Raw genomic sequence first — 12,186 nt, 5'->3', positions numbered from 1 at the left:
GGGCCTGAAACTGGAGCACAGGACACCCCAGCTGCCTGGGAGAAGGGTGAGACGGCTTCGGAGGAACCCGGATCGGGTCCGCTGCTCGCCCGGGGAGGACGGTGAACTGGGGAACGGACTGGGCGTCTCCCGGTCTCCTGCCCCGGGCCGGGCTCCCGGGGATCCGCGCCCATCTCTGCCCGGCTCCTCCTCCGGGGCGTCCCCGGCTGCTGGCCAATGGGCGGCGGGCGGCGCGGAGCGGGAAGCAGAACGCGGGGGCCCTGCCCTCCCAGGCGCGGGGTCCCGCAGCGCCAGGTCCGCGCCCTGGAGTCGGCGCCAGGTTCCCGCGAGGTCCTTAGGAGCCCTCAAGGTGGCCAGTGTGCAGCTCCCGGGCGACAGAGCACCCTGAAGATGCAGGATGGCAGCACGGCCGCCCGCCAGCCTCTCTTACCGTACCACGGGCTCCACCTGCCTGCACCCGCTCAGCCAGCTCCTGGGCATCCCGCTGGATCAGGTAACAGCGTCCCACCCGCTACCCAGACCCTCCGTCTGGGAACAGGATTGCGACCTGGATTCGCTCAGAGCTTAGTTTATGGCTATGAACCCTACACGTGCGAGGGCTTTTTCTTCCCTTTTTTTCTTTTTTCTCTGAGTTGGCTGCTTTTTCTGCGTGAAAACTATACATCCACCTAAGCTAGCAAGTTGGACTGAACTTTTAAGTTTGCTCTGTGATCGAATTATTTAGTGGTGTGATTCATGAACCCAGCATTTCCCCCATCAGCGTAGTTAAGTCTTTGTGATTTTTAAATTTAGGCGATCCTACTTTAAGAGTAAGTCTGATCCAGGGTGTGGTGGATCATGCCTTTAATCCCAGTTCTTCAGAGCCTGGGGCAGGGAAATTGCAGCAAGTTCCCGTCTTCTCTGTCCAGGATGCTGAGGGAGAAGCCTTAACTCTCAAACAAAACCAAACAAAAAGTAAAAAGCCTGACTAACCAGATGTGTAGGTCTATAGTATAGTATATGGTGATGACTTTTTTGTTCCGTTTGTTGAGACAGCATCTGGCCCTGACTGTCTTGGCACTCACTCTGAAGTTCAGGCTGGCATCGAAGTCTCTTACTTTGTCTAGGCTGGGCTAGAACTTGTGGTGATCCTTTCGCCACAGTGTTGAGATGCTTCTCAGAGGGCCTTACTCAGTTCTCATTCATCCCTGATGTGTGAAGCTGATGCGTAGGGCGGGCCCTGGGAGGAAAAGGGCTGTGGGGACTTCTTTGGAACTGTTCAGGAGTCGCCTGCTACACTAGAGGTAGAACTGGCAACAGTAACCTGGTAGGAATTTTGCCAAAGACAGCTGGAGTGCAGTTCAGTGGTAGAGTTTGTAGCATGCTGGAGGGTCTGTCCTGTCTTCTGGCCTCCATACTGAGGTCAAGAAAAGTCTTCCTGAGGTGTATGTTGTCTTGCCTTATTTCCTTCGGTGCCTCAGGCTATGTCCCCCGTGTAGGATGTAATGGTTTGAATGGAATCAGGCAGGACAGGTTGGAGAAAGACCCACTGCTGTCCTTACTAACCTGTTTCCGCTGAGTTTCCCAGTTTAGTTTCCCTTCCTTTGCTGGGTCTCGAGGTGCATGCTTGTATTTCCAGTACCAGGGAAACTGGCAGGAAGATTGCTCCGAGTTGGAGACCTGCCTAGGCCATGGGGAGAGAGTACCAAGTCAGCCTGGGCAACACAGTAAAACTCCCGGCTCGAAAATGCAAAACAAAACAAAATGTTCCTGTCTTCTTAGAGCAGTTTCTGTCCTTCCTATCTTTCTTTCTTTTCATACTAGAGCTACCTGTACCTGTGCCTCTTCTGTTTGCATTCCTTTGACAATGAGGAAGTTGGCCCTGGCTGTTTGCATTACTCACAGGGTTCGCCCTCATCCTAACTCTTAGGTTCTGACTACTACTGCCTTCTCATCAGTTGCAAAACCTTAAGAATCAGGAACTTGGTAGAAGTATCAGATATTAAGTCAAGGTCAGGAGTCCAAGGGACCCTGGCAGGGGCAGGCACAAGAGCGAATTCTTTCATTCAGAAGCCGGATGTATTTGTTGCTGAATTTCCATAGGAGGAGTTCATTTTGCATTGACGTCTCTAATTACTACTAGAACCTATAGTAATTGCATTTTCTTTTGCATAATAATCTATTTTACAATAATATAGAATAGAGTGGGCTTTCCTCCCCTCCCCCCAACCGCCCCCCATCCCTGACCCAGACAGAAATACATGGATTGGTGAAGGGCAATTGTGCGGGAAGAAGCTGGTGTCATTAAGCCTCTGGCTGCATCCACGATCCACGTCCGTCCCCAAGCTACAGGGTTTTTGTAAAAGTTACCCTGGTTTTTAGAAGAGACTTAGTACTTTACAGTGTGTGTGTGTGTGTGTGTGTTCTGTTCATGTGTGGGTGTGTGTACATGAGTGTACGTGTCCACCAAGGTCAGAAAAGGGTCTTGGGTCCCCTGAAGCTGGAGTTCCAAGCATTTCTGAGCTGCTGGATGTGGCTCCTGGGAACTGAACTGTGTCCCCTGACTTGCTTTTAACCTCAGAGCCATCTATTCAGCCCCCAAAGGAATCCTGGTTTTAATGTATGAAAAAAGAAAAAAAGAGTACTCCAGACATGATAGATTTTAGTTCGTTCCATAAATGAACTCGGATTATCATGAGATGGATGGAAAAATCATGACGACCACTTGGTTTCTCTGAGATCCTGGGTCAGCCTGACCAACTGGGTCAGTTTGAGCAACTTGGTAAAAATGTTAATCATACGATACCCCAAATCACTTGCTTTCAGCCTGGGGAAAAGTCCCAAGCCATCAATAGTATGATTTGGGGGCAAACTGTGGCAAGAGGTTTGTCTTTGAAGCCCTTTCCCAGTGTCTTAAGATTTCATGTTCCTAACTGGAAAGGGGCTATCCCAAAAGCTGTTGCCTGTATGTGGGATAAGCTCTTCTGGCTGGGTTGCCTTGTCTGGCCTCAGTGGGAAAGGAGGTGCCCAGCTTCACAGATACTTTAAGTGTCAGGGGGTGGGGAATATCCAGGAGGAAGCCCACTCAGAGGAGAAGGGGAGGGGGAGAGAGGAAGGATTTTGTATGTGTGTGGGGTGATGACTGGGAGGGGGGACAGCGAGTGAGATGTAAAGAGAATATGTAAAACAAAAATTAAATAAAAAAAGATTTCATGTTCTTGTTTGTAACTTCTAGGAAACTGCATTTCTGTGATTGCCCTCAGTGTCTGGGATTCTCCACATCAGGAACTTTCTTACTGGGGTTAGAGAGATGGCTGAGCAGTTTTGCCTGTGCTTTCTGTTCTTCCAGTGAATCCGACTTTGGTTTCCTTCACCTGTGTCAGGCAGCTCACTAACCCCAGCTCCAGAGGATCTCATGCCCTCTTCTCCATGGTCACCACATGCATGAGTCTGCACGCATCCACATACAGATAGATCCACATACCTACGTTTACAGATGCACACACACACACACACACACACACACACACACACACACACACACACACACACATCAATCAAAAGAAAATCTTTTAAAAAAGTTTCTTATCTCAGTTTCAGGACTGTGCTCTGTGTTCTGGCTTGTGAAGGAAACTCTTCATTGCTGCTCACCAGTGTGCCTGTGTATCTATTCCTCTGGGCAGTGTGAAATAGGAAGGCGGAGTGCAGTTATGTCTGTGACGGAAGTCTATAGCTTCTTCCTTGGGGGGACTTGGCTTGCCTAACAAGATCTCCAGGCTGATAAATGTAAAACTCTTATTTAAGGAGAGGCACTGGCATTCAAATGAAGTACAGGAATTGGGGGTGTCTCAGGGTGTCCACAGTATGCATATGTTTGCTGAAAACTCTATTGTGGGGTCCAGAGATGGCTCAGTGGGTGAAGTGAGTGTCATCCCAGTAACTCATCCAATGAGGGGAGAAAACCGAGTTCCACAAAATATCCTCTCATGCATGCACACTTACTTGTGTGCCATATAAATGAAGACAGTGTGAAAATGTATTTTTAAATCAGCCATTGTCTGTGTGAACACGGGATTATCTAGACACAGAGCTTCAGTGACCCAGGAGATGATTCGGAGATTAGAGTAGCCAGGGTTTAGGGGTTTAACACAGGCCTGTGAACGAGGACTCTTGAGGATGGAGAGATAACTCAGTGGTTAAGAGTGCTTGCTACTCTAGCCAAGGACCTACCTGGCTTTGGTTCCAGCACCCACGCAGTGGCTCACAACCGTCTTGTAACTCTAGTTGCTGGGGAATCTGACCTCTTCTGACCTCTAAGGGTACAGGGCATGCATGTGCTATACGTACGTACATGCAGGCAAACCACTCATACACATGAAAATAAATACTATTATTGTTGTTATTATTCTTTCCTAAGTGTACTCATGAAGGCCAGCCTTGGAGACCTGGCACTAGGCTAATGGTGACACAGCAGAAAATTATTACACTAAGATCTGTGACTTTAGGTTTCCTGCCGCTTTCGGTCACCTGGTTGAAGTCCTTGGGTATGCTTGAAAAATCCAGCCTTCTGTTCTGTTCTTATCTAAGTCTTGCCCTATGTTAAAATCTTGGCTCACAGTCCACAGCCATTGTTAAATCCATTAAATATTTATTTAATCCTGTTAGTACCAGGTACTTGGCTGTGTGGCGAAATAACATCAAGGCCCCCATCCCAGAAGGGTATCCACCAGTAGAGGAGTAAACAGGCAGTGTGGATTACAAAGATTACAGTGGGCACCTCAGGGGAGCAGGAAGGGAAGTGCTCAGGGCACGTTTGACTCCTGTAAGATTTACTGTGTACAACCAAGGCACCGGGCGATAGTCACCTTGTATTGTGACCTTGCTGAGTTTGTAGTCTTGATTTCAAAGTCTAGTTTTTGTTTTTTTTTATGGGTTTAGGTTTTGCCTCTCCTCCAAAGGATTTTAGATGTCCAACAAGTGCCTGTTCATAACAGTAGGTGCTAAGGTTGTCAGTTATTAAAGTCCCATGCAGAACACAGTATTTTGATTGTGTGATTTTTTTTTTTGGTCCTGGAGATTAAAACCAGGGTCTTAAAAACACTAGGGTTCAGTCTCCACCAAAGAGACATTCCCATCACAGGGATCTTGTATTGAAAGGGGACGGAGGTTGGTTGGCCTTTTGGAAGAAGGTGCCTCATTCTAACACGGCTTTTATCTGCAGCCTCCAACCTGTGAGCTGGGTTTGTCCCAGCTCACCTCAGCTCAGGACGGGCGTGAACACCCATCAGGACACAGGGCTTCCCACCCCCAGCTCCCTGCTCTCCATCCTTCTCCCTTCTCGTTTTTCTGTGATTCCTCTTTGGCTTCAGCCTTTTTTTTTTTTTTCAAAACCAGATCTCTTCCCAGTTAATATTCCTCTCACTGGTGGATGTCAAAAATGACAGGGTCACAGGAAGAAATTAGTCTAGGTAGGCCACAGACCACACCCCTCTGTTGTGTTCTGAGGGTTTCCAGAGTCATGGGAGGTGGTGATTCAAGCCTGAGTAAAATGATGCTAACCCTAAAAGCTCATTCTGGGTGAGGCAGGGATGCATTTCCTGGGTGCCACCTGGACTAACAGAGTCTTCCCCAGGCTTTTAGCAATGACACATCTAAGCCAGGTGTGGCAGCTCACATCTGTAATTTTACCAGTTAGAGGCCAAGGCAGGAGAATTCTGAGACTCCTAAGTCCATCTGGTCTATAGAGGGAATTCGAGAGAAGACGTTGAAGGGTTCAAAGTATGAAAAGATTGTCATGTTATCAACGATACAGGAGATCATTGCTGAAGGAGGCAAGGATGCAGGGTGGAGCAAGGGCTTTGAGGATGGGCAATGGTTTGGAGAGATCACTAAGGGGCTACTGTGACTGAATACCTGAAAAGAAGCAACTTGTGCAAGGAAGGACGTGTGAAGGTGTGGTCCATTATGGTAGGAAGGGGAGGTAATGGGGGAGACTCAACGGAAACATTAGGTTCAGCCTATCAAGGCAGAGAAGGCATTCTATCATAGGAGCCTGTGTGTCTGTGTGTGGGAGACATTACACATCCAAATTACAGCAGGGGGATTAGACAAAGAGGCCAATTTAGTGAGCATTAATCAACTTGCTGGAAATTAAATTCTTAGTTGTTTACTATGCCTTTGTGTATACATACGTGTGTACGGGTGAACCTGCGTGTGCCTCTGTGTGTGTGTGTGTGTCTGTGTGTGTGTGTGTGCGTGTGTTCAGAGGCATAGACATGTCTGTGGAAGCCAGAGCACACCTTTAGTGTCATTCTCAGGATCACCACGCATCTCCTTTGAGACTGGGGCTTTTGCTGGCCTAGAGCTCACTAATTACGCTAGATCTGCTGACCAGCCAGCCTATCCTCCTGTCTCTGCATCACCAAGGCTGCACACAGCCCTTATAAATGTGCCATCACTTCAAGAATTTCTACATGGGTGCTAGGAATCAAATTCGGGTCCTCATGCTTGTAAGGGATGTGTTTTACTGACTGAGCCATTTCCTCTGGCCATCTGACTTTTGGAACACGTTTGTGTCTCTTTCAACAGCTCCTTTTAGGAGCAATATGGAACAGATGAGGTTTTCAGAGAAGTCTATTGCAAAGTTAAGAAGGCCGTTGACAAGTAGGTAAACATGGTAACGGTGAAGAGGGAGAGAGAGCCATGAGGGACTTAAAGGATTAGGTGCCAGGGAAAGCTCAAGCAGGGTGTGTACACGTGGGGTCAGGGTAAAAACCAGGTCCTCTACACATGCCTGAGGTCCCGGGGAGTGTCATGGTTGAAGTTGCTCATGCGTACTTGGGGCTTTGAGATGGAGCTCTTGAGGTATGTAAGATCTCAGAACTGTGGAAGGTTTTCGGCAGCAGGAAGAAAGACCAGAAAAGGACATAACCAACTGGGCCAGCCTTCTTCCTGCATGCATTATCTCACTGAATGCTATCAGTGGGAGGAGTCTGCAAGGAGAAGGGGCTTTGCAGAAGGCTGAAGTAAAATGATCCCAGGCAGCCAGAGGGGTTTTGGAAAAGCACTGACCCGGTTCTCTAGACATTGACTTTTCAGTTTTAGTGGTAAAGTGGGAGCAAAGTGAGGTTAGCGGTCAGAGGGAGGAGAGAGGAGGAAGGAGGGAGGAGGGAGGAGGGAGAATGAGTCATGGAGGAGGGGTCAGGAGCTGTGCACTGGTGAAAGTTGAGAACTGGAACTCTGATGTGGGGTCTGATGTTAGGGTAATGGCATGTGTCTAGGGAGGTGCAGGTGTCTCCCTGAAACCCCAGAATCCAGCGAGTCCAGTGACCTATGGTTGAGGTTGTAGCCTTTCTTAGAGCGGTATATGACTGGTGGAAAGTCCCTTTGTGCTTCTGAAGAGATGACACTGGGGCGGTAGAAGGTGGCTTTGGGGAACAGCTAGGGAACATCTCGTGGGCGTGTTATGGCCACACAGGTATAAGCTTTCCGTTCCATGCGGGTGGAGAGGACAAGGCTGGTAGGGTGGGGATACCACACACTCTAGCACTCTCCTTTTAGGTAAGGACCTTGTATACATGGAACAGGAGGATAAACAGTCTTCATCCTAGGGTCTCCAGGAGGGCCCTCCTGCAGAATATTGGTTTATGCCATAGTGTAGTGGCCTGCAGGTAGGGCCAATAGATTGTATAGGTGACAGAACACTCCTTTGCATTTTAAGCAGTGACCCTGGGGTTTTAACTTTCCTGTTGTGAACAAGAGATGGTCTTTCCGTCTTGGCTTCAGCGTAACCTGTCTGGCCTAAGGACACTCTCAGCTCTACATGTTGAAGGTTTATGCTATTGGCATCTAGCCAACTGTTCTGGATACAACTACTCAATCAACCGAGAGGCAGAACTAAATAACCAAAAGTCAGGGGCCGGGGAGACAGCTCATTTGGTAAAAGTGCTTGCTGTGCAGGCAGACATCAGGACCTGAGATAGAGACCATGGACTCTTGTAGAAAGCTGGCACACTTGTAACTTTGGTGTTAGAGAGATGGAGAGTGGCAGATCCCTGGGGCTCATTAGCTAGCTAGCTTAGCCCACTTGGCAAGCCTGGGGCCTCGCAAGAGACCCGTTTTCAATAACCTAAGCATCCCCTAAGGAATAATACCCAGAGTTGACTCTTGGCCTCCTCATGCACGCCTGTACCTGTACACATGAGTATGATACCTGCACAACACACACACACACACACACACATACACACACACACACATACACAATTCAGAGGCATTTCCCATATTTTCAAACCAAGCTCGGGATTTGGGGGGCTTATCTTTAGTTCTTCAGGATGAAAGGAGAGGGGTAGGGTTTGAACCCAGCACTGTGTCTAAATTAGGCTCTGTGTCCCCACCACATGGTGTCCCAGCCACACTGAGCCATTTTCTAACCACAGCGGATGGCTGATATTCCGTCCCTCCAATGTCTTCACAGCCTCTGTGGGCACATTGCCCCCTCCCCACCCCACATGTTATTCCTAGTCTGTGCCTTTCTGTCTGCTACCTCCCCTCCCCCTGTCCTCCTGTCTCCCACAGCTTGGGGCTCTTGTTTTTTTCCCAGGTTTTTCGTGATTATTATATTTTAAAATTTATACAGATACCCGAGGGCTGCTCCGCTGGGCACAGCATCTTAGAATTTGAAAACAGCCAAGTTTGAATGAGAATAAAGTCACCTGACTAGAAAAAGGAATAAAACAGAGCATGTCATCCTGTATAAAAGGCTGCATTCATGCCGAAGGTACATTTGGTTTTTTTAAAAAGAAAATTATGCTTGGTATGGTGTCACATGCCTTTAATCTCAGCATGAGGCAGAGGCAGAGGCAGAGGCAGAGGCAGAGGCAGAGGCAGAGGCAGAGGCAGAGGCAGAGGCAGAGGCAGAGGCAGAGGCAGAGGCAGAGGCAGAGGCAGAGGCAGAGGCAGAGGCAGAGGCAGAGGCAGAGGCAGAGGCAGATGGGGAGAGAGAGACAGAGACAGAGAAGCAGAGAGAGAAGCAAGAGGCAGAGAAGCAGAGGATCTCTGAGTTTGAGGCCAACCTGGTTTACAAAGTGAGCTCCAGGACAATCAGAGCTATGTAGAGAGATATTCCCCTCGGTTGTCAAACAAACATACAAAGGGATGAATGAATGAACAACAACAACAACAACAAAAGTCCAAAACCAAAATAACAAAAACAAAAATTATAATCTTGCCCCTGGTTTATATTTTATTGGTGTTCACAATAAATGGCGAATACTATTGCAGCTTATTTTTTTTTTTGTAGCTTATACAATATAATAGCAATAAGCACCAAGCCTTGTTTCCCTCGAAAGTTCCAACTTATAAAATAAAGTTAGGGTGTGTGTGTGTGTGTTTGTGCTGGAAATTGAACCCATGGCTGAGCCACACCTCTAACCCCCCACTCTCCATTCTTCAGACACCTCCATTATTATTATTGGGCCACTTCCCTCATGGCTTAGGCATGCATTTATTATTCAGTACTTTCTGCTCTGCTCACCACAGATAGCTTATTGGCAAAGTTACACACTGAGTACCCTAAGTGCTCAGTGTCCAGGTACACCTCGGCTTAGTGTGAGATGCAGAGAGGACCCTGAGCTGTGCCCTCCAGGAGGACCTGTTAATGCTTGTTACACTGCTCTCTTGGTATGTCCAAGTGTTGAGTATATGTGCACTCCACCCTCTAGGCCTCAATGCGCCCAGGGCCAGAAGGAATGCTCTAGGAGAAGGCAAGAGAAAAGAAGAATTTGTGGGGGAGATCTGGACTAGGTGGGATAAGCAGAATATTCCAGAAAGAAGCTGCCTCAGCACAGGCCTGGAGACTCCAGGAAGAGTCACATCCACTGTGGGCTGCGATCACCATCATAGTGCAGAATGTCAGCAACCTGAGTTTAAAAACTTGATTGTCTTTTATTAGTAGTTTAGGAATCTGAGTTGTACAGAGGAGGTGGCTTTACAGGCAGAAAAAGCAAAGGAAGCAGAAACAAGAAACAAAAACCAGGCTCAGTATGTCAGAGGAAACTTTTCAGGGTCAGTGAGATGGAAGAACCCGCGGGTAAAGGCGCTTGCCACCAAGCCTGACTGTGTAAATACACACACTCACACAGAGACACACACAGACACATATACATACACAGAGACACACACATACACACACATACATACATACACTACACAAATGAAGAAAAGAAACAAACAAATAGCAAACTCAAAAGTACTTTACATACAAGGTTAATAAAGGCAGGACTTCCTTGCCAAGTAGCTTAGATTTCCTGTGTTGGGAGGTCTGATTTGTGTGTGTGTGTGGTTTTTTGTTGTTGTTGTTTTCCTTGAAGAGGGTTTCTTGTAGCACAGGGTGGTTGCTAGGAATTGAACCCAGGGCTTCATGCACGCAAGTCAAATATTTCAATAACTGAGTACATTCCAACCCAAGGAGACCTAGAAAAGCATTGTGTGCTGCAAGCCCTCCTTAAACAGACAAAACAGCCACTGCTCCACCTCTCGTGTGTGTGTGTGTGTATGTGTGTGTGTGTATGTGTGTGTGTGTGTCTGTCTGTGTGTGTGAGTGTGTGTGTGTGTATGTGTCTGTGTGTGTGTCTCTGTGCGTGTGTGTCTGTGCATGTGTGCATGTGTGTGTGTCTCCTCACACCTTGTCTGATTTATAAGATGCTGGGTGTAAGAGCAGGAGATAGTTTTCCACAAAGGCCTCCGTAAATATTTTAAGAAACATCAGTGAGAACTCGTGCTAGGCACCTTTGTATGCTTGCAACAAAGTAGGACCTAAATCTGTGTTTGTTGAATTGTGATGGAATTTTATTTACATTCTTGGTCTGGAATGAATGACTAAGTTGGGATAAATTTGGGAAGCAGGTTTTTTTTTTTTTTTTGGCCAAGAGCTTTAGGTCTGTGTATTATTTAAAGCCTGCATTTCATTCTAATTAGACCTATCTCTGGTTTTTGACCCCGTTACTGATAATTTAATTATGCTTAATTTTAACATCCTCTGTTCCTGATCTCATCGTGTGGATGATACTGTTGATTTCTGTGCTGTTTCTGGGTAAGTTGTCTCTGATTTATGTTGTATAGTGTGTAATGTTTTTCTTCTCTAAGTTCAAATCACACCTAAAAAAACCCAACTCTCAAATATTCTAAAACATGGTCCTTGATTGAGCACTCTAAGAAAAATCGCAGGGAATGATAATATTCGAAGAGATACAATCTGGAAATGGCTCTGGTAACAGCAACCTGTACACACTCAGAAAAGTGGTTATAGATTTTGGAGATCTCCTGTTTAAGCAAGTTAGGCCCCTGAGTTGATAAGATATAGGAAAAACTTTCGTCAGTCTAATGGCCGTTTCTAGAAATTTTACCAGGTGCACAAGGCTAGGCTTCGAGTAAAAATGTGTTTTATTGCAAGACAGCCAACCCCCAGGCTGAACTTACTTCCTGCAGAAGACTAGAATCATTAACCCATTTCTAATGTGCTTTTTAGTTCTCTTAAAAAAAAAAGTGAGCTTGGTGAATCATTGACCAACTTCCTTGTAATACCAGGGCTTGAGCTCTACTGTTTTAGCGCTACTTACGAGTTCAGTGGTTAATCTTTTATGCTTTTGTGATCCTGTCTGACTTTAGGTATGTGGATTTGAAGTCCACAGTAGTGTTAACATAGCTTAAAATACTGAATTCAGATGTCTGGGTTGAGCTGCAGAGGACCTCCCATGGCGGTCACTACCATCTCCCACCTTCTAAAACAACACAGGACTCTGAGCTTAAGTTCTGGTCCAGTTTGGAAAAGGGAGGGGGACAAAGGATGTGATGCGCATGTGCTCTGCTTGGTCCAGCCTCTGATTTCACACCAGGGTTGAGGTTAACAATGCTCTCAGGCTTTTCTGTCTTTTTCCTTCTCAGCTTGATCCTTCTCCATCATTTTGCAGTTCCAACCTGTGGCAGATGACTCAGCAGTATGAATCAGCTGAGGTCCTCAGAGAGGGGCTGAGAAGAGGCCCTGGCCCCATCCAATGGTCTCTTGTCCCGGTCAAAACTCCTTTGTTCCTAAGACTTTTTAAACTTTTTATTAAAAAGTATTAGTTTATTAATTTTTTTAATTTACTGAAGCCAATGAGAACCTACTATGTATCTTTCTCGTGTATTAAATGCTTTATCACCAATTTT

General features: G+C 46.8%; 1 protein-coding gene across 1 annotated transcript in view; it reads left to right on the top strand.

Moving 5' to 3' along the window:
• Positions 1-229: 229 nt before the first annotated feature.
• The window catches only part of Mboat1 (membrane bound glycerophospholipid O-acyltransferase 1), a 108,367-nt gene continuing 96,410 nt past the window's right edge, over positions 230-12,186 (top strand). The window contains exon 1 of the mRNA XM_021180393.2: positions 230-493. Within this exon, the coding sequence (XP_021036052.1) occupies positions 398-493 (96 nt within the window). The 5' untranslated portion in view covers positions 230-397. The remainder of the gene's footprint in view (positions 494-12,186) is intronic.

Source organism: Mus caroli, unplaced genomic scaffold (assembly GCF_978045245.1).
Source record: "Mus caroli unplaced genomic scaffold, Mus_caroli_1 scaffold_15, whole genome shotgun sequence".
Classification (NCBI taxonomy): Eukaryota; Metazoa; Chordata; class Mammalia; order Rodentia; family Muridae; genus Mus; species Mus caroli.
Note: the sequence above shows the minus strand (reverse complement) of the source record. Positions and strands in the feature narration are given on the sequence as shown.